Here is a 26,181-nt window from a genome sequence, read left to right on the forward strand (position 1 = left end):
AGTTTACACATTTTTGCAACTGCTGATTTATTAAATCGGTGTTCTACTGAGGGAAACATGAAGCCAAATTTAGCAGAACAACTCAGTAATATAGAAAAAGGTTTTTTTTGTCAGGTAACAAACATTCTCAGTGTCTGATTGACGCACTATTCTGTAGAGAGAGAAGTTCTTCTTCTTCTTCTGTAGTTTCAATGGGCCACTCCGACACTGTATGGTGAGTGATCTGTGCCGACTCAGTGAAGTATAACATGGAAAAACACACATGAATTCCGATATGAGCGTTCTCACAGCGGTCGCATGGCCAGCGATCGGATATGTATCGGATTTAGGACCACATACTAATGTGGCCCAGATCTGATTGGAAAAAATAAGATCTGTGTCACATGAGAGCAAAGAATTTGCTTGTAATGTGAACGTAGCCTTTGTTTGTGCTGTGATTTGATGAGTATGAGACATTTTATTTCAATGTTATTGTTCAACTCAGTCACCAGGAAAAAATGTTGCCATTGGATGTTTCTGCAAACCAGGGATATGTTAAATGTCAACGTTTTTACATTCGGTCAAGCAAGTGACGTTGTTTGAAGAGTGAAAAGACACACACCGGGCGGGCGGGAGTGGAGGTGGCTTTTTGTTGTTCATCCTCATTTTCACTGTAAAAACGTAGTAGTTTTAAGCCCAACAATTTAGTTCTTTCCTAAACCTAACTATAGTGGTTTTGTTGCGTTGTAACAGTTGTAACGTTACGCTGTTATGTTGTTACATTATTATTTGAACACAAACCACAATCTTTTCTCTAACCGTAACCAAGTAGTTTTGTTGCCTAAACCTAACCAATCATGTCACAAGGTTAACCATGCATGGCATTGCGTTTGCATTGCAAGCGTGATATGAGGCCGATATGAAACGTATTTTTGGTTCAGAAACGTCGCCATTCAGCGTATCTGTGGTTTGCAGAAACGTCCGGTGCCAACATTTTTTTCTGGCCACTGGGTTGTATTATTGACAATTATTATTATTATTATTGACATTATTAACAAGCACAAAACATTAAATAACTAGAATTGCGCTCGACTTTAAAAACAGATCAGAGCTCACAGCTGGTGGTACCGTGTGGTGGTCGGCTTATTATTAACACGGTGTGTTTCCGTGTAACATATCGGCGGATGCCTCTCTCATTCAGCAGCTTTGTTATGTCTGTATTGCATTACACTACGTTGTCTCTCATCCCGTCAGCTACCGCTTTTTTCTTTCTCACCGCGGACGGACAGCAGCACCCGCCGCACCTCGGACTCTCGCCACACATCCACACACGTATCCCTCTGCTCTCAGAAGGAAGCGGGGTCATGCGTCATCAACGCGTCATCAGTTACACTGCGCATGTGTTATACCCTGTGGTCTTAATATTCTGGCTGACCGGAATCTGTAAAAAAATTCTGAATCCGGATCATGATCTGGATCACTCAAAGTTTTCTTTCTGATAATGCGGGCCCCAGTAAATGCTCTATTATTCCAAATTTCCAGTTAGAGGACAGCTGTTGTACAATAAAAAAATTATGTAAAAACTAAAGTAGAGTTAACATGGAATACACAAATCCTCATTCAATAGCCTTTCCTCTGAGAGGTATACAGTTTGATAGAATCTCACCTTTGACAATAATCCTGTCTGCAGGTCACCAGGTCACCTTAATGCATTTCCACATGAACGTGAAGCAGACAGCACGGTGTGAATCCAGACCTCTCCGTGTTTAAATCCTTAATGTTTTGTTACAATCAGCTGGTTTGTGAAGGATGCATCACTGTGACTCCAGTGCCGTTTAAACAGAATTGCCTACATCTACTCTATGTTGATCTCCTCCTATTTCTGAAGAGAGACTCATTTCCATTCAGATAGCCCGCCTTTCAAGAACTGGTTCATATGAGAATAGATACATGTTTAGAAAATGCATTTTGCTGCTTTAAAGGCACTTTGACTTTATAAACCACTCTCCCTCCTCCTCCTCCTCCCTTCCTTGCTGTCCTCTATCTGTCACCCCATCCATCACATTGCTATTCATCCCTCTCTCCCTCCAGTCCTCTTGGGCTTTCAACACCTTGTCACCCGATTCAGTGTGTGTTTGTGTGTGTTTGTGTGTGTCTGTGTGCGTGCGTGTGTTTAAAATGCAGGTGTGATTTGTGATTTTCTGTCTATATGCGTACTGGTCTCTGTGGGTGTGATTTTGCGTCTTGAAGGGACAGCACAATGCACGATGTGTGTTTGTCCTTTTGAGACTAAGACGCGCCACATGGACAACGAGTAATCTTTCTTCTCTTTGAGAGAGAGAGAGAGAGAGCATCAAACACACCTGCTGTGTTTTCTTTGTAGTTGGTCTTGTAGCTCCACTAATGATGTGGAGGAGATGATGTTTTAGTTTTGGAAATATCATGCCTGTACAGTGAGTGAGACGCCTGGCAGTGATTTCATTGTTTCTTGTTCTGTGTTTTCATGTTTTGACCAACAAAACCAGCTACGTTCCTATTTATTGAATATCTCAAATTCTCAAATTTAAGCTTTCCTAATTTATCTTTCCATAAAAATGGCAGTGAGTCAGCCTTGTTCTCTTTTTATTGAGTTATATTTGTTTACTGAATCATTCATCCCTTCACATATTTTTGTTCACATAACATTGATGCTCTTTAACCATCCGTGACCCACAACAGACCTGTTTTTGTCTTTTTTAGAGGTATACAGGGGGTGTTTAGGGGGAGATAGCAGGTCAACAGTAGATGTCACATAGAAGTGGTGTACTTCATCTGAAAGCTGGAGATTAATTTGAGATGCAGCTCAGCAAGTTGTGTGTCAAGTTGTTCTAGTCATAAATCAGTTACACAGATTTGGTGCTAAATTTAACCATTTTTTTACCACTAGAGAATTGATAAAATGATCAATAATCCCTCCAAAATACCACATTAAGACACCAATACCTTGAGGATCACCATAGAAAAAGCCATGCTGCGATTCTCTCTGATTCGGACTAACCAAACGGACTATGACTTGTGAAAATATCCAAAGACCCCTCCTTTTTCTGGTTGATTTAAAAAGTGGACCATATTAGTTATGGTACATATAGGCATCACACATGTAAACACTAAATCCTGTCTGTCTGTCTTTCTTCCCTTTGAAAAATAGAAGTCTATATTAAAATCGATCAATCTGTGGTTTTGACTGTACAGCAATTCATATGTTGCTGAGCCATCAGTTCTGCAAATGTCATGTTAAATGAAATCTATAATAATTTTCCAATGGAGGATGTTCCATAGCTCTATAGAAGTCAGCAGCACCTCTTATAGTTAATGTTGTAATGAGGAAGCACATTTAGTTTTTATGGTATGGACTTCACAAATTTTGGTTTTCACTTTGATTTTTGTTCATGCCCATAAAGTTGTATTAAATCAAAGGCAGTGCTGATTCTTATTGAACAATATTAACTAATGAATTTGATGTTATTTAGCCTTGAAAATACACAAGGAAAGAGACACACACTGGATTTGTGGGCAGAGGCTTGTCCACACTTTTACACACACAGACAGACAACAGACACACACCTGGTGTTGTGTGAACTGCGAGCAGGGAGGAGTGAGCACTGCTGAACAACTCGGATAAGACTGGATGAGAGAGAGAGAGAGAGTGTGTGCGTGTGTGTGTGTGTGTGTGTGTGTGTGTGTGTGTGTGTGTGTGTGTGTGTGTGTGTGTGTGTGTGTGTGTGTGTGTGTGTGTGTGTGTTGTAAGCTGCCCGTTGAGGAGCTGAACTCCATTATTCAGACACTAAGCAGCTCAGCCACAGTCAGGCTGCTTTAGTGCTTTGCTCCAGAGAACATGAGAAAGTGTTGCTTTTTTTTTCAGGACATCAAATCGAAATGTCTGAACTTTAAACAACTTTACATTTTTGTGTGTGTTTTTTTTTCTCAACCATTTTCATGACACAAATCCCAAATTAAGTGTTTGTAGTTGAGTTGTTTTCTTTACATCAAACTTACAAACAAAACAGCCGTAAGAAGTTTAAACAGATTCTAAATGATTACACTAAATAAAGTAAGTAAAATAATATAAAACTAGAATGGTACTCGGAGAGCGCAGACCTCCGCCAAGGTGCGTGACTTTAAAAACAGATCACAGCTCACATCTGGCGGTACCGTGAGGTGGTCGGCTTATTATTAACACGGTGTGTTTCCATGTAACTTGTCGGCGGAAGCCTCTCTCTTTCAGCAGCCTTCCACTACCACTTTTATTTTCTCACCGCGGACGGCCAGCAGCTCCCACCGCACCTCGATGTCTCGCCACACATCCACACACGTATCTCTCTGCTCGAAGAAGGAAGAAGGCGGGATCATGCGGGATCATGCGGGATCATGCGGGATCATGCGGGATCACGCGTCATCAATGCGTCATCAATGCGTCATCAATGCGTCATCAATGCGTCATCAGTCACACTGTGCATGTGTTATACCCGAGGTTTTAATGCTCAGGCTGATTGTAATCCTTAAAAAAAGTCCTGAATCCGGATCATGATCCGGACCGCCACCAAAATCGAATGGATTGTTCATCGTGCCAAACCCCACCCCTCCAAAAAATGTCATTCAAATCCGTCTCAAAGTTTTGGAGTAATCCTGCTAACAGAAGGACAGACAGACAGACAGACAGACGGACAAACAAACCAACGCCGGTGAAAACAGTACCTCCTTTAAGGCCAAGGGCACAACCTATCACATCAGCAAAGTCTCTCTAATGAAGTAAATGCAAAACAAATCACTTTTTTAAAGTAACCTGGAAGTGATGTGCAGGTAACTAACTCAATAGTGCACCTGCTCCCTCTGATACAGTCTCTATGCATTTCTCTCACGCTGCTAAAATACCTGACAGGTATGCAGAGACTGTGCCATTTATTATAACAGGTGAGCCTTAGCTTCATCAGAGCTTCAGTCTTCTTCTCCTGCTTTAACTAGTTCAGACCGCTAGTGTGAGAAGATGGTATGTGTTTGAGAGTGAAGTTTTAATCAATAACACGTTTATTTTTTAATGTCTATGTTGTATTTGTTTTCATATATGATTGTACCAGATAGCATAGACACAAAGTGCTTCTGCAAGAGGGAATATACTAATGTGTTCAAATGCAGTGGTTCCCTATCTTTTCATGCCTCGGCGCCGGCGACAGCCGTGGCCGGAGGCATTACGTTTTTGGGTTGGTTGCCTGTCCATCCGTCTGTCCAATCCATTATCATGAATGCGATATCTGAGGAACGCCTGGAGGGAATTTCTTTAAATTTGGCACAAATGTCCACTTGGACTCGAGGATGAAAGGTCAAAACATGTTTTACAATAATTCATATGCTTATTTTGACAATTTCACACAAACGTCTAACAGGATAAAATGATGTAGTGAGGACATTTTGGACAGACATGGACGTAAACGTGACTGGTAAAGATAGAGAGAGATCCATAAAACGGCAGTACAAACAAAATATTCAGAACAAACTTTTATTGCAAATTGATTTCAGATTCAGTCTTGTCATCAGCAGAGATGAAGGGAAAGCCATTCACTGCTACTGAATGAAATAAAAAAACATTTCCATTCGTCCCTGGCCGTGAGGAACCATCTTTTTAAAAGTGTATTCCACTGATTGGCTGAAGGTCATTCTTCATACTGATTTCCACTGCTGACGACCTTCAGTCATTATTCAACTTGCTTCATGCATTATACACGCTGTGTGCACGTGTGCCACTTATTATTCGACTGCCTTTAACTCTTGTTTATTCTGTGTGTGCATGTGGGTGACAGTCAGCGTGTGACTGAAGACCCATTCATCAATTAGATCCATCGTCAAACAGTAAAGTACTGTATAGTTGTGATCATAAAGATGTATGTGCATGTGAGTGTATCTGTGTGTGTGTGTGTGTGTGTGTGTGTGTCGGCCACTATTAGGCCGACCACACCTGAAGGTTCTGCAGCACGGTTTGCTGTAGTCTGACCTCACCAGCAGCTGCTCAACCGAAGCTCGTTGAATCAGCAACAGAAGGAATCAATGACAGAGAGCAGTCAGACTAACCAATCACCCTATTTCACCATTTTGGTGCATTTTGTTCCTTATTGTTTCTCCTCCGTATCTCCTTTTCATCTTTCACAAGCAGAACCATGTGCTGAAAACAATAGTTTTCTCACTTATTTTTCCAAGTTTTGTTTAGTCTTTCTGCAGTGTGCTGTGGATTATGAATACAGTGCGTTCAAGTGAAACGTTTACCGCCTGACCTTGTCGGCGGTCTTTGCGATCAGACCAGTGTGCCGGGGCCCTTAGTCGGTGTCGTAAGAATTTAGATTTTGAGATCAAGGCTGAATGTACTAATTAACACACACACACACGCACACACACACACACACTCATCTAGAAAGCTGTGTGAGAAAGCCTCACTACCCTCTCTTTTAACACAGCAGGAACATTCAATGCTCCTCTCTCTTTCTACTGTTCCCCCCCCCTCTCTCTCTCTCTCTCTCTCTCTCTCTCTGTCTCTCTCTCTATCTTTCTCTCCCTCTCTCCCCTCACCACACACAAACAGTCAGTTTTTTCCAGCCAGGCAGATAGTTAGTTGCCTGTGAGTAGACCACAGCACAGCATGGGTGGAACCCTGCTGGCTTGGCCTCTGTTGATCAATCAACATCTACTAATGGAAGGGGAGATGAAAGAGGGAGAGGAGAGGAGGACAGAGGGAAGAAGAAGAAGGAGAGGGATATAGAGATAGCCTGACGGGAAGCGAACTGACTGATATGGGATTTCAGGGCCGATAGCAATATGTCATGCTGGGTGGAAGAACTTGTAAATTGTAGGGTGTATGCTATGCATCCATATAAAGAGTAGAATATAGAGATGGATGGATGGAAGGATGAACGGATGGATGGATGGACGGATGGACGGATGGCCTGGTTTCCAAGATGGCAGCAGAGTTTTAATAATTCAGGTCACCACAGGAGGCTCCTCTTTGATGTCTCACTTTGAAGAACGAGTGCATCCCTCTCTTTTACTCTGTTCATCTTCTCACCACTCATTCACATTAACCTCCTCACAAGTCAGCCAACCCACCCCTCCTCCTCTTCCTCTTCCTCCTCCTCTGACTACACATTGTTTCTCCTATTCATCATCCACATTATTAGTGAATTATTAAGTGCAGCAACATGCAGTAGTAGAAGTTGTAATACTACATCTATCTTCATAGCCATACAAAACAACAGGATTAGATCTATCAGAATACCCTACCACTGGACCGTACACTTTGTTATACAGTAAGCACACTGGTTTGTTTGGGGTTGTCAGTGTGCTTCTCTTCTTCTTGTGAAGTTCTGACAGACCAGATGCTGTGAAGACATGTAGCTTTCTCTCCAGTCAACATCACATATTGTATTTTTTAACAAAATCTGGAACATTTCTGTGGAAAATACACCCGGTGGTGGGACCAGCAGTCCCAGAATAGAGCGAGGGGGTGGGTAGAGCGAGGGGGTGGGTAGAGCGAGCTTTGGCGGTTTGATCCCCAGTTTCTCCTGTCTACGAGTTGCTACCTGGGCGCTTTGGATGCTTAGGATGGGTTAAAGGCAGAGGTCGGATTGCATGTACGTACCTGCATGTATATCCATCCATTATCTGTAACTTATCCCATTTGGGGTCGCAGGGAGGCTGGAGCCGATCCCAGCTGACAATGGGTGAAGGAGGGGTACACCCTGAACAGGTCTCCAGACTATCACAGGGCTGACACATAGAGACAGACAACCATTCACACTCATATTCACACCTACGGGACATTTAGAGTCAACAATGAACCTAACCTGCATGTCTTTGGACTGTGGGAGGAAACCGGAGAAAACCCACGCTAACACGGGGGAGAACATGCTAACTCCGCGGCAGTACTAACCACTGCACCACAGTGCAGCCCCCTGCATGTATATGACAATTCTAATGAAGTTTAAGTTGAATTCAGCATAGGGCAGTTTACAGTAGTCTTAGTTCTAGCTGATTTTCATCTAAACACAGTTGTATGGTCATTAATCCACAGCTGGTCTCCATGATTTGATTTTTTTTCTATTCTCAAAAGTGAAACACAATCTCTCTCACACACACAAACACACACACACAGCAACAGCAGCAGCAGCATCCCTTTAATCCTACATGCTGTGTGACCCCCTGGAACACTGGGATGTGTTTCAACACAAAATATCTACAAATTTGTGTATGTGTGTACAGTATATGCAGCACTCACACATACAACACACAGTCTGGGGGACACATGCATATACAAACATACTGGGTGGGAGAAGCAGTGATGTTTTAAATATTGGTTTAGTTCATGTGTGCAGATGAAAAGAGCAATGCGGTGTCATAACGGTTCATGAAATGAACACAAATCCTGATGTTCCTCCACCATGAATTGGATCAGATGACAATTGCACATTCTATTGTTGTCCATTTGTCATGTGAAAAGTTAATCTTATGGTCAAGTTGAGTCAATTCAGCATTTAACACTTCCTTAATGTTAGATATTTGGTCATTAACTTCAACTGTAGAAATGCTTTAGATGAAAACATGTCCACCACCATCACTTTCAAATGTGCCATATAGTCCAATCAACAAGAGAAGATAATATGACATCATTGAGAACCCCAATGACAGGGCCAGATCTGATTTCTAATTAAGGGACATCTGTGTCATAATTCAGAGCATTTTGGAATGACAGCTTGTGTTAATAAACTCTCACCTCTCACGTACCCGAGCTCTCAATCACAACACACGTTAATGCAACGTAGAATTAGAATTCGACTGGCTGCATTTTCTCTCTGCTGCCTTTCTGTGCTCTTTAGATCTAATCTTTATGTCTTCTCTTCAACAGGTATACTGTACAAGGGCAACGGTGAGAACATTTTCATATCCCAGCAGCCCCCTGTCATCAGCAGCATCATGGGTAAATACACATCTCAATATTATTGACTTGATTGAGCCTGCATGTTTGTGTTAATATCAGTGTTGATCATATCACTGCATGTCAGTCATTTTGTTCCAATGATGTTAAGTGTGAGCATCACATTCTCATCCCAACTCGTCACATACTGACGCTTTGTCAGACCAATTTTCGGTCGCAGTAAACATGTGCTTAATGTTGTGAATTAAACAAAAACACTTGCTTAGGCTTAGGCAACAAAACCACTTACTTAGGTTTAGGAAAAAACATCAAGGTTGGGCTTATAATTACTACGTTTGCACAGTGAAAATGACACTGAACGTTGTGAACATGGGACACAAATGAAGAGCTGATTGTAACATGATGCACAAGACACAAACAAAGGTCTCGTGGATGAAAGCCTTGTGTTTGTTGGACCCATCCGCCTTCCCCTCCCACCTGCCCTGCGTGTCTCTTTCGCTCTTTAAACCGCATCACCTCAGCATTTCCCCTCAGCATTTAATATTGACGCAGATGGGTTTACATTGTAGTTAATGAAAAGTCATGTGCGTTTCATATCGGCGCTAAAGGTTGCCTTGTGCGTCGGTATCGAACTCTGGCGGCCGTGACAAAGCGTCAGTATCTAACGCCCTGGGAATGAGAACGGGCTGTGTGAGAGCCATAGGAATCTTATGGAACCCAGAAGAAAATCCCTTCTTTTTCCATGTGCTGGTTGCTCTCCAGCAACTACAAAACAATATGAATTTTGGGGAGGTGGGGGGGGCGGGGGGGATAAACTGAGGGGCCAAATAAAAAAAAATGGATTGCGGCCGCTGATAGCACCATGAATTGCGCATAATTTGCCACCACTATCTGCCCTGTCCGTCTCAAGGTCCGATTCACGAAAGGTTTCACAGCACAATCTCACCACACAAAGTTTTGCAGCTGAGTGCAATTTGCCTTTTTCTTTGTGTCTGATCGCAATTATCCATGTGGCAAAGTAGAAATGCGCTTGAGGCCAATACATCGGTTGCGAGGGCTGAGAGTCAGCCTGAGCCAGAGTGCCACTTCCATCCAAACTCCCCGAAGGCAATTAAGAGAGAGGAAAGGGAAACATATAAGGAGGGAGAGATAAGAAATAATTTGTTTATTTGTATAATAAACTTTTTTTTATTAATTTTTTTTTTTTCATGTATTTTCAGAAATGACATGTAGGGGAGCTTCATTCATTTATTTTTCATGACACAACTGTCATTGCATCCCGTCATTGCAATCCCAAAACAAATGAGTTTGTTTGAAGATGTGAATAATTTCACTGTGACTGCATGTGGCTATCAGCACTGATCTTTGTGAATTGGACAGTTTTTGCAATGAAGCTCATTGGTGTAGACAGGGGCCAATTTTGTGTCAAATGTCAGTATATTACCTCATTTAAATATGTGCACTGAGACGCTATTTGGCCCTCAACAGTGTTCAATAACCTGGCTGGATAAAGTTAATATGAAATAAGCTCCCAACTGGTCAGTCTGTTTTGTGGAAAGTGTTGCAGCCAGTAAAAATCGATTGAACTTCCTGTCCCAGGAAATGGACGTCGCCGCAGCATCTCCTGCCCCAGCTGTAATGGACAGGCGGAGGGCAACAAGCTGCTGGCGCCCCTGGCTCTGGCCTGCGGGGCAGATGGCAGCATCTTTGTTGGAGACTTCAACTACATCAGGAGGATCTTCCCCTCTGGGAATGTTACCAGTGTCATGGAGCTGAGGTAAGAGGGGAGGGAGGGAGGGAGGGAGGGAGGAAGGGAGGATGGCTGCTGTTGCCAGATCGGGGATCTGAACCTAATCCAGAGAATACATCCCCCTAGTGTCACAAAGATAAAGGTCTCACTGAGAGAACTCATGATCCATTTAACAGTAAAGCTCTGCCAACACCATTTCATCCAGGTCTCTCAGGGTCATTGCAAATGTATGAATGTTGGTGGATTTGAGTAAAACAAAATATGACCTACACTAAAACATTTGTGAAAAATGAACTGATCGACTTGAGGGTCCTTGGTTTTTTAATTAAAACCTCGCATCTGAATTCAGCTTTTCTGGGCATCTCTCCTTCCTGCACTCAACTGTTCAGCTCCACATCATTGGTCTTGGATGACTTTGAACAGTACTTGAAAACATAAAGCAAGAGAGGGGATAGATGCATGGCCAGATTGGACACTTTGCTACTGATTAACATTCGAGTACTCACTCTTTAGCCAAAGTGCTTAAAGATAAAAGATCACTGTTTTAGTGCTCTGAATTTAGAAACATGCTTCTGGCACACTGTTGAGTGCTCATTTCTCAAAAAACTCCAAGTCTAATAGACAACTGAAATCTTTTTTCCTGTTGACTTCTGTGAAGTATGACTGCAACTTCTAACTGTTGCTTTTCTGTTTTACAGTAGATCTTTATTCTGCTGATTTTCATCGTAATATCTAGCAATCTGTCCACTAACTCCTGTTTCCTCTCTTTTCTTTCCTTTGCTTGCACTGTATTAAAGAAACAAAGATTTCAGACATAGGTAAGAGTGACTAATCCTTCTCAACCTTTAACCTTCTTTTCATTCCGCTGTCCCCTTCATGCTGCTTACGCACCAGACTCTTGTCTGCACATTTCTTCACTATTGTTCACTCCTGACAGCTTTCAGACCTGATTATACTGATGTCCTTAGCCCAAGGTCACGGTGCGTAAAGGGGACAGTGAGTTGGATCAAGCTGTTAGCAACATCATTTTGCATATGTAATTTCATTCCTGACGTCCAAGTAATGCTTTAAAGCTGCAGATTGTGTCATGTATGGAAGAGGTGTCGAATAGGTCAGACAGACAGATGACGACAGACAGACACTATCGCATTCTACTCACCAAATTAATTTATGTAATCTGGAAATATGTAATTATCCATCTACTTACTAATCAGTAATGTTGCAATATGACTCAGCAGGGCAGAATGAGGTAGAGAGAAGCAAAGAGGCGATGTTGGCTGTGGTTACTGGTCCTCTGTTTTATATTTCATTGTCTTTATCCCTCTCACTCCCAGCCCCATCCTCACCGTCCTCACGAAAGATTTCATACCGACAAAAACAAAAACAACAATCGCAAATAGTTTCAGGCAGGCACCCAAATATTCTTAACGCATGTTAAGTTTCACATAAACATGATGAATTATACATAACATAAATGTTGTGGTGATTAGGCATTTTGGAACAAAATTCTTCGTGTCTTAGCATATTGCAGAATTCCTTGTGTGGATAAGCACTGTAAGTAGTAGTCACGTACTTAGTACAGTTTATACTTCCACTCTGCTGCTTAATATACAAATAAAGATTGTACATACAGAAGATAGCATTATTTATAAAATACTGAATCATATATATTTATAGATGTAAATACCCACCAGTATGTTAAGTTGTTTTTGTGCAGCACGACAAGCTGTAAACACAACATTAACATTTCATCACCTTGTAAAGCGAACATGTTGGCAAAGTTTTGCATCCAGCAGACACAGAGCATTTTGGCCACCTGATGAATGTGAGTCTAATATTTAGGGGTCTTCTGTTTTGTTCCCCACCAACCCCTGAGAAGTAAATATCTGTTGAGCTACTAAATGCTGCACCAGCTAGTTGCTATAGCTTTGAGCTGAGCAGGTAGTGTTCAGTCAGTTTGTGAGAGATTTTTTCAGCTGCACACATGCCTCTGAATGGTCTGTTGTCAGCCGACGGCGAAATGGATTCAGCGCAGTCTTGAAGTGTGAAAAGGTCTGTTCACACATGTAGGTAGATCTGAACGCTGAGATTTATGCAAATGCCCCCTTTTTCAAACATGCAAACTCGTCTGGTAAGCTCTCCCATAATGCCACAATGTATGCTCCTTGGTCCCTGGCAGACATTGCAAGTGTTATGCAAAGCTCTGAAGCTCTGAGTTCCACAGTGAAGATCCCTTGAACTCAATATGCCACATTTTAAACTCCTCAATCCCAATCCACTTCTCTCTGTTGACCTCTATCCACAAATAGAGGTCAAATCAGATTTTTCTCCTCAAAATCTTCTGGGTTGACCAAAAAGGAAAAACATTGGCCCCATACTACTTAAAAATGTTGAAATCTGGTGGAGAACTCTGTCTCAAGTTCTTGAAAGTACCCTGTGATGTCCTCAGAGTTGACAGGCTTGGTTGATGACATCTCCCAAGTGTTTGAAGAAGTAAAAAGCGAAAGGCTCCAGTTTGAATATCACAGGATAAGACCTTCGCTTTCGCCAGAAATGCTTTTCACGCATCAAACAGAGCTAGCTCGGTTTGGTCTGCGCTTTGATCACATCAATGCACTCCGCAAATCGCTCCCTAACCACCGAGCCGCCCAACGGGCAGTGGAGAGGCAAACCATTGTAAGCACTGTCATCTCCTCCGGGAGAGATTTGAACTGGCGGTGATTGAGAGATATGAGGAGCTAGCCATGTCAAGATTAAGTTTTTTAACTACTGTGTCCATTACAGAGGTAAGATAGGACTTTGACACTTTAGAGCATACATTTTCCTGGTGAACGGTACTTCATGACAGGGTGACCAACAGGTTTTCAGTTATTGCCACAAGCCCCCTCTGCTTCCCGACCATTGCCGGGTACCATCTGTGGTAATAGCGAATATTTTCTTGATGTCAAAATGCTCAGTAAAAGCACTTGCAATCTCTTCCCCTTGAGTGGTGTCAGGCATGTCCCTGTATCTTGCAACAATCACCAGATGTGGGATGTTTCATCCGCAGCCACACTAAACTCAGGTGCAACAGTTTGCTGGATGTGTACATTTTCTGTCATTTCGGTAATGCACCTTTCAACAGTTCTTGCGGAAAGAGGCAAGTCTTTAATCCTGGATAGGATGGTGTCTTGGTTGACTCAGCTCTATCAGACATGTCTGTGAAGGTTTTTTTCCCATATATCATTTATGAATGACTACATTTGCTCATCGTGACGCATGCAAATTAGTACGGCGTGGTCTCTTCTTTGCCAGGTGGTTATTGGTTGTGATGGCAGCAGCACAAGGACCACTCGGCATGAGTTGTGTGCTGTTTTTGATCTTGCCTTAACCTAACCAAGTAGTGTTTGTGCCTAAATCGAACCAAACCTTAACCATAACATTGTCACATCATAAAACAGATTTTTCATTGGGGATTTGTAACAGTTTTGCAAGGCTTTGACAAATGATGTCGTCCTGGTGATAGGGGTGTTAGATCTGAAAACACTTCTAGAGGGCATGGAGAAACAACGTATTCTGACTTGTTGCTCGTCCACCACTAATATCTAACCTTGCACGACAGCTGGAGTCTCACACAAAATCCATCGTCAGGCTCCAAGTAATGCGCTTGTGTCCGGGCAAGCCAGACAACGGACCAATCAGTGTCCTGTGAGGAGCTATTGCAGCTACCGCTAGGGATGCACCGATACCAGGCTCACCTTAGCCGGCGCACGCCAGCCCTCACTTTCATTGCACCACGGGGTTTTTCTTGGACCCTCTGACTCACGTGTGCGTTAGACTCCTTGGTCCGTGTTTCAAAACGGGTCGGGTGGGTTGCAGACATCGCTGCAGACCCCTGGCGCCTTTTATGTGAGAGGGCGCAGCGAGCGCTTTGTCCACGGTCCCGGGAAGCACCTTCACCCAGAGCCTTTCAAAGCCGACCTAGAGGCGGTCGCGGCGCATCGCCTCGTATGCGGGACTCCCCAGCCTGCAGTGTGTCGCTCACACCCTCCAGCTGGCTGTTAACGAGGGTCTTTTGGCACAGAGAAGTACTCGTATCGGTACTCGGTATTGGCGAGTACCCAAATTTAAGTACTGGTACTTGTACTCGGTCTGAAAAAAAGTGGTATCGTTGCATAGCTACCGCCATGGCTTAGGTGTGTGAAATCCGGTGAGACCATAGCGTATGATGACATGGAGATGCGACTGTTCGTTCTAAACAACGATGCCGGTTCCTGAAGAGGTTAACGTATAGACGCTGCAATAGCATCAGTTACATCAGAACTGGAGAATATTTCTTTATTGAAAGAAGAGCAAAGAACGGCACTGAACGTGTAAAGTGTGGCGATGTTTTCGCCTCGTCAGTTTGATTTGAAAGTGCCCGCCCTTTTCCAAACAGTTTCCAATGACGGCATCTCAGGATGTTCTGTGAAACAGACCTTCTGACAGGGTCAGGTTAACTAATATCTGTGTCATGACATGATACCTTTGCCTTGAGTCATTTGTGTAAATCCTGAGTTTAATTAGGTTTTCTGAGATCATCTGCCTTTTACATACAAACAATACAAATGTACTTCTCCAGCTTCCTCTACATATCCGTTCCCTCTCTGTGATTCAGGCTGATTTGCTGCTCTGTCTCATCCCCTCATTTTCTCTTTCCTCCCTTTTGAAAGTGAAGCGTCTATCTCCTCCTACACGTACAGAGCAGCTTCATACCTGGGGCTTCTTCGCCACTAGCAAAACACAATGATTGGATTCAAATTTTTACTCATCCAAATGTGGTTTCAATTAAATTTCACTCTAATTAAAACAGAATTTCCTCTCGGGAGGACAAGTCATGTCACTGAGGTTTTTTTTCTACCTCCTTTGCCCTTCCTTCACGTTTACTTATTCACACCATCTTGACTCTGTCTTCCGTTTCATTTGTTGTAATTATTCCATTCTCCTCTCCTGTTTGAGTTTCTCTCTTCTCTCGCCTCCCGTCATTCACTACATTCTTAATTTTTTCTCACCTTTATTGACAGCCAAACTTTCCTTCCCTCTTTGTCTCCTTCTTTTCCTTATTCTTAATTTATTTCCTACACATTTTTTTCATTCCCTCAGTCAGTCCTTTATTCCCTCCCCTTCGGTCTTCCTCTTGTCCTGTGCTCTGTATCCTCTCCTCATGCAATTCCATCACTCCTGTGTGTCTGTCTGACAACATGGGTTTTGTCTCTCCTGAATCTTGAAAATGTTTCAATCTTAATGGGATTTTTCTGCTTAAATAAAGGTTAAATGAAGACAAAAGAGCATGCTTCTCAGCATGTCTAGGCCTCACAAGTACAGAACAACACAAACTGTCTCTGTCACATACACACACACACACACACACACACACACACACACACACACACACACACACACAGAGTCTGTCTATTTTTAGCTGTCTAATTAACAGCCTGTGATCATCTGCTGATTATCACCAACCACTGAGACTTATGGCTTGGGGCCAGTGCATGTATGTATATACCCACGCCTGTCGCCTGCGTGTGCTGAGGTCTAATACTTGACACTGTGTGTGCGTGCGTGTGTGTGCGTGTGCATGTGTGTGTGCATGTGTGTGTGTGTGTGTGATAAATTGCACATGACAGTGTGACAGGCATCATTAAGAGTGTGTCACAGACAAGTGAAGGCCGATCGCAATAGTTTTGAATTTTCAATTGGTTTCTATTTCATTTTATTTTCGTTTTAGTTAGTTAGTTTGTTTGTTAGTGTATTTGGTAGTTTTATTTTGGCTTCAATTTTTTCGTAAAGGTTTAGTTTTAGTTTTTATGTATTTAGTTTTAGTTTGTTAGGGCCAGCTATAATCTCAGAAGTATGCAGCTATATACATACAAAACACATGGTTGGAGAACTGTGTAAGAATGGCCATAATGTTTAATGTTTAATCTATGCGCTACTTAAGTGAAGCAATTCAGTCATAGCGCCATCTGCTAGAATGTCAAGTCCATTCAGTTTCTGTGTCACAAGAGTTGACGGAAATTCGTGCGGTCTCCTTTTTTCAGTAGTGATATATTATATCTAAAAAACTCAAACTGAATTAATTTACGTTCATTTCTATTTTACTTTTATATGTTTTTACCCAGGCAGAATAGTTTGTTTAATTTTAGTTTTTTTTTAAAGAATATAGTACTTAGTTTCAGTTTACTAAAAATGTTTTTCACTGGTTATATTTGTTTTAGTTTCAGTTTTAGTTATAACCCTGATTCAGACTGACAGACAGACCAACCTACTGTCGCGCACACACACACACACACACACACACACACACACACACACCACCTGGTACTCCACTGGAAGTAAATTAACACCAGCGTCTTGTCTCTCAGTTCATCAACCCTCCTTTTATGCATTACTTCTTCATTATCATCAGCTCGAGAAAGTCTCCTTCATTTCCGTCATAATGACGCTGGAACCAAATTGTAAATCTGCTCCGTTCACGGTGATTTCATTGTGAGCTTGTTTCGGATCATGTAGTGAAGTCAGCAGGGTGAGCTGGAGGAAACAATCCACCAAGGACACATGAATGATTTTAGTGTCTGTCTTCAAAACTGGGTGTATTTCTTTAAAGTTTTTTAATCGCTGATGTCAGAAATACTGATGTTATTAAAGATACAGCTCGACTAAACCAATCCTCTCTTGTTTCTTTCTTGTTTGTTACCCGCCTCCCCTTTTTGTCTGTCACTACCCTCCATAGCAACAACCCTGCTCACCGCTACTATTTAGCCACCGACCCAGTAACGGGGCAGCTGTACGTGTCAGACACTAACTCTCGACGAATTTACCGACCCAAGATGCTCAGCGGTGCCCGTGACCTCATCAGTAAGCATGCACTACAGTAAAACACCATGTTGGTAGAAATGAAAGCAATCAGTTTTTTTTTTTTCAATTGTTAATTTCAATGCAATGTTCTCACACACATCCACTACCAAAGGAAAGGGACTGTTACAATAAATGCATAATGTTTGTGTTCAGGTAATGGAGAAGTGGTGGCTGGAACTGGTGAACAATGTCCTCCATTTGATGAAGGACGATGTGGAGATGGAAGAAAAGCAACAGAGGCACAGCTACTGGGACCTAAAGGTACACACACACAAACACAAGACATAGGTACAGGTTGATGGTTATTATTCAAGCCTGTTTCATAGCCATTGTCCCTGAAGAGGATTCTCAAGATTTAGTTCAGCCATACTCCCCCCCGAACACTCATACTTGGTCCTACATTTAGAATCGGGAGCATAAGCATTTCATCAGCTTTCTTACGCCCCGGCCAGACCGCCCACATGAACAGCGGGTGGCGGCTGCGGCGCGTGGTGGGTGTGTGATTCAGGCTTCGGGTGTTCACATCAGCTGCGTTTCTGCTGCTGCTGTCAGCCCTTTCTTTCTACATAGAGCTTGCCTTTGATAATAGGCATCTCATTATAAATGTCATTTATATTTATTTTAGACAGAAAAAGGTTAAGCAATGTGTGGTAATTTGTAAATTATAGTAATAATCCACAATTAAAACCCATTACTTTATTCATTCATGGAGCTCCGCAAGTCACTGCATGTTCTACAACACTGTCCTGCAAATATTTGTGATTTAAAAATAAATCTTTACTCTTTTTCATCTCTGTAACATTTTCCACAGATATAGACACCAAAACTGTAGTAATGTTGCTGATATGATGTCAATATACAGTCAATAGATCACCTTCACTGTCTTTTGCTGCTGTGAACCGCGCGGCTCGCGTAAAAAATAGGCGAGACCTCGAATCTCTAGAAGAGACGCAGCTCACACGCAGCCGAGCCGCTGCTCGGTTAGGGCGGCGTGGCTGCACTAACCTGTTAACACGGACACCGAAATAAAAAACAACAGGTAATGCAGCCGCAACGCGCTCCTGACGTTCCTGATGTGGCCGAAGCTTTATCCTTAGAAAGTCATCCTACTTCTGCCAGAACTTTGTAGAGCTGCAGAGCTGTACTGAAATTTAACAAGTCTCCAGCTCTGGGCAAATGATACAAGCATGTGCACAGTCTGGGAGGTGGGCTATATATGATCTAGGAGCTATTCAAAGATATTCATTGGATTAAACTTCTCATGACTCATTTTGTCCGTGGTGTAATTGCTCCATCCACCAAACTGCACCAGCTCCACGCATCCATTCAAGCATATTCTTCCATTTCCTGATTAATTGGCATCAAGGGAATACCGCTACCACAGGAACGATTTGGGTCCCTCACACACAGTTTAACGATGTCCCTGACAATAAAAGTGGAGGAATAAAGATTGTATGCAAATTGGAGGGTCCCTTGCATTTGTCAGTGTCATTAATGGTTGGCAGAACATCATTGCTTCATGTCTGGATGAGGATATATTCTATTAACAATTTCAAAAATTGTTGTCCTCATTATTCACTTAGACACAGAAACATGGGAATATAGGGTCCAGGTTGAAAAATACAGAAGTTACCCTTTAAAATAGTGGTGGAAGGTTGAGATCATAGATGGCTGTGTTCCAAGCAAGGGGGGTGAAGGGGCCTTCATTCATATATTAATCTTGACTGACTTTGCTTAAATACACTCAGGCTCTACATGTTCTTGATGGTTTTTCTATTATCTGCTGCAGCTGCATCCTGACTCCCCACAGGATCATTACCTCACTTTCATTTTCTCCTTTGAATCCTGGATTTGATGTATTAATAATCACCTGGACTATATAACTATACATTGAATTGTGTACGTGTGTTCTTTGTTTCTGTTCCCCTACAGGGATTGCAGTTGACAGAAACGGTTTGATCTACTTTGTGGACGGGACTATGATCAGGAAAGTGGATCGCAATGGAATCATCTCCACAATGCTGGGCAGCAACGACTTGACCTCTGCACGACCTTTGACCTGCGATACCAGCATGCACATCAGACAGGTAACATTCAAAGACTGCCCCGACTCCTTTTCTCTAACTTTTCACTATGCCGTCACAATGTTTATATAAAAATGTTTCCAGATAGCATAAATCGCTATTGCAGATAAGTTGTACGTCTATGTGATTCATAGTTGGTTGTAAAATAGAAAAAAACATAGTTCAAAACAAGGCTCTATGACTGATATTCAATACAGTTGACAGGTGGCTCTGATATGCCAACAGAAAGAATAGAGGTCTGGTTACTTAATTTATTTCAGAAACTCATCAGACAGAGGCAAAAACAAATCGAATCGGAGTGAGATAGAGAACAAGAGAATCTTTGTTTTTGTTTTTTGCAACTTATTTTCAGAGTGAGAATGTACAATCTTGCATAAATGAGATGGACCACCTACACACACACACACACACACACACACACACACACAGATAGATATTAAGCCTTGTTTCTTCTGCTTTCCTGAGGGTCTAATGCTTGACACTTGCTCTCTGAGAGAGAGAGAGAGAGAGAGAGAGAGAGAGAGAGAGAGAGAGTTATGGTCTGTTTTGTGGGCAGAGCAGTGTAGTTAGGGCCATTTCTTACAGAGTTATCTGAACTCTGTGTCCTCCTCTGCAGACTTTGGCTCAGTTTGACTTCTAGCAGTTATCTAGTTGACCTCTTGAGTTCACTTGAGGAAACATGTGAACTGGCAGCCTACACTTGTTCAGCTTTCACAGCTCTTTCTGTAGATGCACATTGTTTTATTTTAAGTGAAGTTTACAGTCAGTATAATATGTATGTAAATGTGTATAGACATAGTTTATCAAATACATTTAATGGGAACAATACATTTCAATTTATTTAGTTATATTTAAAGTTTTCATACTTTAAAATAACTCTTCTAACCTTCACCTAAGGGTGGATTTTGTACACTTTTTCATTTATTTTTACAGATGCCCCCTCAGTCCTCTGTAGTTTTAACAAGTCAAGTTGAACCGGCCATGACTCCAGCAAACATGTGAAGTCAGGAAGACGTTCAGATCATGTCTGTATAACATCCTTCAGTCCAGACAAAGTTTTGTACGTCTGGTGGACATGCAAGTTTGGTTCAATATTTAAGGGGCCTTTTTGGACATCTGTGGATGTGCAACTCAGGTTGACAAAAAATAGTTGGACGTTAAAAAGACGTCGCAAAAACGTTCATCCTGGCTCCTCAGTGGATGTCTTTTGGACGGTCGACAGAGGTCGACAGAGATGTTAAATTGATGTCTTTTGGACATGTCTTTGCTCAGTGGGGAGCAACTTTTGTCATCATCAAACCGTACCATTAGGCCATGGGAACTGATTCATTCAACTCAGAGGTCACTCAGACAGACAAAGTTGGCAGGACTCAACCAGGAAATACACTGTCTATCAGTATTAGAATCAATAATATCAGATACCAAAATACGGCGTAGTTTAATGAAAGTACAGAGTCGTGAAGTGAAGCTCTCTCTCCTCTCCCCCCGCTGTCGTCTCTACATCCAGGTTCGTTTAGAATGGCCCACAGATTTAGCCATCAATCCCATGGATAACTCCATCTACGTCCTGGACAACAACGTTGTGCTGCAGATCACTGAAAATAGACAGGTACCAACATTGACGGCATTGAATGTTTTACAAATTTCCTGTCACATGTGCTTGCTTTTTTAGATGAAATATTTGTTTAATAAATTGACTTTTTCGAGCAACATAAGAAAAACCACATCAATTCATGAAATAGCTTCATCCCATACACAGTGTTACGTAATTATTCATAACCATGTATGTGTTCAGGTTCGTATCATGGCAGGTCGCCCCATGCACTGCCAGGTACCAGGCATAGAATATACTATGGGGAAGAGAGCGGTCCAGACCATGCTGGAGGGAGCTACAGCTATCGCCTTGTCCTACAGCGGTGTCCTCTACATCGCAGAGACGGATGAGAAGAAAATCCACCGCATTCGACAGGTAATCTTCTGGACATACAGTACATGGCACATTCATGTACGGTAATTTCCTGTTTATCAGATGAACAGTTTTTGCATCAAGGAAGTACAACTTTGAATGTCTGTCCAAGTCGGCAATTAGTAACAGTAGCAAGAAAGGTCCCAGATCGAACTTGATGCAAGCACATTAGTCCAATGAAAATAATGAACTGAATGCTACTAGTGTGTCGTTTTCTTTTTTTTTATGTGAAAGAGCACTTCTGTTTTAAAATGTCTATTTGTGGCTATCACCCCACTAGGTGTCGACTGATGGAGAAATTACCCATCTAGCTGGAGAGCCATCTGACTGTGACTGCAAGGTACTATACTGTAGCACAGCTACTTCACATTTAGATCATTTGACACCAAAAAGTGTCATTTTTAGTCCTCCACGTCTTTCTATTAAAACTTAAATCTTTCAAACAATCAAAATTTCATCTCTTAAAGGAACAGTGTGTAGCACATGTAGCATATAATAGAATAAAAAAATTGAATTAATAAGTTTTTTTCTCTTGATGAATTATTGATGGTGCCCACATCTCTTTTCTGCTCTCCATAACATATGCCAAGTTGAATCAGTCATGTAATGTCATTCTCTACCTCTCACTTCTGTCTTGGCTCGCTGCTTCTTCCTCTCCCACTCCGCACCTCCCTCTGTCCTGCAGAACGATGCCAACTGTGACTGCTATCAGACAGGAGATGGCTACGCTAAAGACGCAAGGCTTAATTGTCCTTCCTCTTTGGTGGTGTCTCCGGATGGGACGCTGTATGTGGCTGATCTGGGAAACATCCGAATTCGAGCCATTCGATGCAACCAACCACCTACTGGTATGTATACATTACACACACATAGACACTAATGTTGTTCCCCATCCCTCTCTGTATTTGGAGGGCCAAAATATCAGAAAACAAAAGAAGAACAAAAAAATGGATTTCAAGACTCATCTCGCCGTTGTTGTACGTCACCCTTTCTGTTACAATTGTCCCAATACACCGATCAGCCACAACATTATGACCACCTGCCTAATATTGAGTAGGTCCCCCTTTTGCCTCCAAAACAGCCCTGACCCGCCGAGGCATGGACTCCACTAGACCTCTGAAGGTCTGCTGTGGTATCTGGCACAAAGCCGTCAGTAGCAGATCCTTTAAGTCCTGGAAGTTGTGAGGTGGGGCCTCCATGGATCGGACTTGTTTGTCCAGCACATCCCACAGATGCTCGATTGCATTGAGATCTGGAGAATTTGGAGGCCGAGTCGACACCTGGAACTCGTTGCCATCCACATGATGTAAAAGAAAACGTGATTCATCACAACGGGCCACCTTCTTCCATCGCTCCGGGGTCCAGTTCTGATGCTCACGTTGCCATTGTAGGCGCTTTTGGCGGTGGACACGGGTCAGCACGGGCACCCTGACTGATCTGTGGCTACGCAGCCCCATACGCAACAAAACTGTGATGCACTGTGTGTTCTGACACCTTTCTATCGGAACCAGCATTAACTTTTTCAGTAATCTGAGCTCCAGTAGCTCTTCTATCTGATCAGACAACACGGGCCAGCCTTCGCTCCCCACGTGCATCAATGAGCCTCGGGTCTGACCCTGTCGCCGGTTCACCGGTTTTCCTTCCTTGGACCACTTTTGGTAGGTCCTGACCGCTGCAGACCGGGAACATCCCACAAGAGCTGCAGTTTTGGAGATGCTCTGACCCAGTCGTCTAGCCAGCACTATTTGGCCCTTGTCAAAGTCGCTCGCTTCCAACACAAAGTTCAAAATGTTCACTTGCTGTCTAATATATCCCCCCAACTGCCAGGTGCCATTGTAACGAGATAATCAATGTTATTCACTTCACCTGTCAGTGGTCTTAATGCTATGGCTGATCAGTGTATGAGTTCAAGTGTTATGGGGTGTATACATTCAAATGAAGGCCATGATGTGTGTACACTATTTACATGGAATTTGGACCACATGGACTCATATTTGGGCCTGAAATGATGCTGCACACCAACCACTGATTGTGTCTTTGTGTTTAAAGAACAGTGTTCTTTGGGTTTGAACAGTGACTACACAGAGTCTGAGGGGTTAAAGAAGTTAACAGCTGCTACAGCAGTATACAACGGACCATACTGTTCATGCTTTCACAGTCTAAATGACCATCCATTATAGCCAAAACCAATTGTTTTGCTACTGGTTAATTGTAATGGCTGCTGGGAGGAATCTGTATGAGTTTAACAAAGACAAAAAGTATATAATAATAGAAGATAAAGTGAATAATACAAGAATCACAAGTATGTCCTTATATCTGCTTGTCTGGGTGTCTTCAGGCTCCCTAGCTTCAGGTCCCAGCTCCTATGAAGTGGCCTCTCCAGCCTCTCAAGAGCTCTATGTGTTTGATGGGAATGGCACTCACCAGTTCACCATGTCTCTGGTCACTGGAGACTATAAATACAACTTCAGCTACAGGTTGGTTTCTGTGGAAATTAACACATAACTTAAGCTTTGGAAAAATATGTGTTACATGTCATAAAAATACATTTTGTTTCTGCACTCTTTGTCACTTTGTCATTTCCCACCGTCCATTTTTTGTCACTCTCAGCAACGAGGAGGATGTAACCGCGGTGACAGACAGCAGTGGGAACACCCTCCGCATCCGTAGAGATACCAACAGGATGCCTGTACGTGTAGTCGCCCCTGACAATCAGGTGAGATGAGCAAGTCTTTGAAAGCGCTGCAGAACTTTAAGATCAAAATCAAAGATCAAAATACCTGTTGATAAAAAAAAAAAAAAAAAACATTATTTTGACAACAATACAATATTTATTTATCTGTCTGAGGTGAGGTGAAGAGAGGACTGGCACAATATCAACTTGTAACCCTGTTTTCCTGTGGCTGCGTGTGTTTTTGTGTGTGTGTGTGTGTGTGTGTATAGGTCATCTGGCTGACCATCGGGACTAACGGAGGTCTGAAGACTCTCACGGCTCAGGGTCAAGAACTGGTCCTGTTTAGTTACCACGGCAACAGTGGCTTGCTGGCTACCAAAAGCATCCAAATAGGCTGGACTACCTTCTATGAGTGAGCAGTATTACTGTGTTTATATTTGAGTACATGTCTGCACTCCTACGTGCTGATGGATGGATGGATGGATGGAAGGACAGTTTTTATTTATAAATGTCAAAAGCAATCTACAAGTATGTTAACCAAGTTATTGAGAATTATATCTGCTGTTTTTTTGGTTTTATAGCATTGAGAAAACATTTCTGACGGAATAGCATCACTTCCTATGATCTACACCTTCTCAAACCAGCTCAAAGTGGGCACCATGTGTCAAGCTGAACTGACAGATTTGTAACATGCACTCCTTCATTTCTCCACTGTTTCTACAAGTTAATGTCTAGACAACCTTTTATTGGACCAGTGGACATATGGAGCTTTTTTTCCTATCTTTATCCAAGAACACGGTCTTTCAATTTGAGAGCACGACTCGTTGATTTCCTGTTCAGATTTTGTAATGCTTTCCCTCAAAATCCTGTGCTCACACTCAAATAGCCACTGTTTGTGCTTGGGTTTGCTCTGCTTCTGCTCACACTGTATGCTTGCACTCAGATATATTGTTGCTTGCACATTTTCAGCTTCAGCTTCAGCCCTTCTCCTCACACTCTGCTGCTTCTGTGTGCTCGTGAAACTTCTACTCTCAGATTTTTTCCTTTGCTCTCTGATTTTCTGTGCAATAACCCTGTCGAAATTCCCCAACCAATAGAATGCCAGGTGTAGTGTTTGAGCAGAAGCAGAGCTAATCCGAGCACAAGCCGGTGCTATTTCAGTGCGAGGACAGTGTTTTGAGGGAAAGCATTACAAAATTTGAACATAAAATCAATGAGTCATGCTCTCAAATTCAAAGACCACCCTCTTGACTGATTTCTCATGACTGAGTAAAAATTCACTGAATTTAAAATTGACTTCCTCTAATTAGATTAATTAGATTTCAAGCTCTAATTCGTGCTGGGTAGATACAGTTTTAATTCAACCTTCTCTAAAATTGCTGTCCTTTAGAGCCAGCTCTAGCACATTCAGCTGGAAGTAACTCTGTGTGTGTGTGTGTGTGTGTGTGTGTGTGTGTGTGTGTGTGTGTGTGTGCGTGCGTGCGTGCGTGCGTGTGTGTGATGCAGAGTCATATTTTTTACAGGGTTCCATAAAGCACATTACTGTAATGGCAACTAATGTCCTTTTATTCCTCCCTCCCTGCATCCTCACTGTCCTTGTAGCTATGACAGCGAGGGTCGTCTGACTAATGTGACTTTCCCCACCGGCGTGGTGACCAATCTCCACGGCGACATGTCGTCAGGGGCTGTTGCTGTGGACATTGAGACGTCGGGGAGGGATGAGGACGTTTCCATCACAACCAACCTGTCATCAATAGACTCCTTCTACACTCTGGTGCAGGGTAAGGTGCTACTCAAGTGTGTGTGTGTGTGTGTGTGTGTGTGTGTGTGTGTGTGTGTGTGTGTGTGTGTGTACTTGCTATATAGTGGGGCCTAAAGATTTAGTTACGTTTAGTT

General features: G+C 42.5%; 1 protein-coding gene across 7 annotated transcripts in view; it reads left to right on the plus strand.

The window, feature by feature from the left end:
- tenm3 (teneurin transmembrane protein 3) overlaps positions 1 to 26,181 on the plus strand; it is a 385,078-nt gene that overhangs the window by 323,387 nt on the left and 35,510 nt on the right. For 5 of the 7 annotated variants that reach the window (XM_074628332.1, XM_074628362.1, XM_074628343.1 and 2 more), the window contains 14 exons: positions 8,903 to 8,974; positions 10,532 to 10,709; positions 11,480 to 11,500; positions 17,437 to 17,561; positions 17,715 to 17,822; positions 19,494 to 19,648; positions 21,153 to 21,254; positions 21,441 to 21,614; positions 21,892 to 21,951; positions 22,297 to 22,459; positions 23,950 to 24,088; positions 24,222 to 24,327; positions 24,555 to 24,697; positions 25,888 to 26,066. In XM_074628332.1, the coding sequence (XP_074484433.1) occupies positions 8,903 to 8,974; positions 10,532 to 10,709; positions 11,480 to 11,500; positions 17,437 to 17,561; positions 17,715 to 17,822; positions 19,494 to 19,648; positions 21,153 to 21,254; positions 21,441 to 21,614; positions 21,892 to 21,951; positions 22,297 to 22,459; positions 23,950 to 24,088; positions 24,222 to 24,327; positions 24,555 to 24,697; positions 25,888 to 26,066 (1,725 nt within the window). The remainder of the gene's footprint in view (positions 1 to 8,902; positions 8,975 to 10,531; positions 10,710 to 11,479; positions 11,501 to 17,436; positions 17,562 to 17,714; positions 17,823 to 19,493; positions 19,649 to 21,152; positions 21,255 to 21,440; positions 21,615 to 21,891; positions 21,952 to 22,296; positions 22,460 to 23,949; positions 24,089 to 24,221; positions 24,328 to 24,554; positions 24,698 to 25,887; positions 26,067 to 26,181) is intronic. The other 2 variants (XM_074628353.1, XM_074628395.1) reach the window with 1 other exon arrangement.

This window comes from Sebastes fasciatus, chromosome 3 (assembly GCF_043250625.1).
Source record: "Sebastes fasciatus isolate fSebFas1 chromosome 3, fSebFas1.pri, whole genome shotgun sequence".
NCBI lineage: Eukaryota > Metazoa > Chordata > Actinopteri > Perciformes > Sebastidae > Sebastes > Sebastes fasciatus.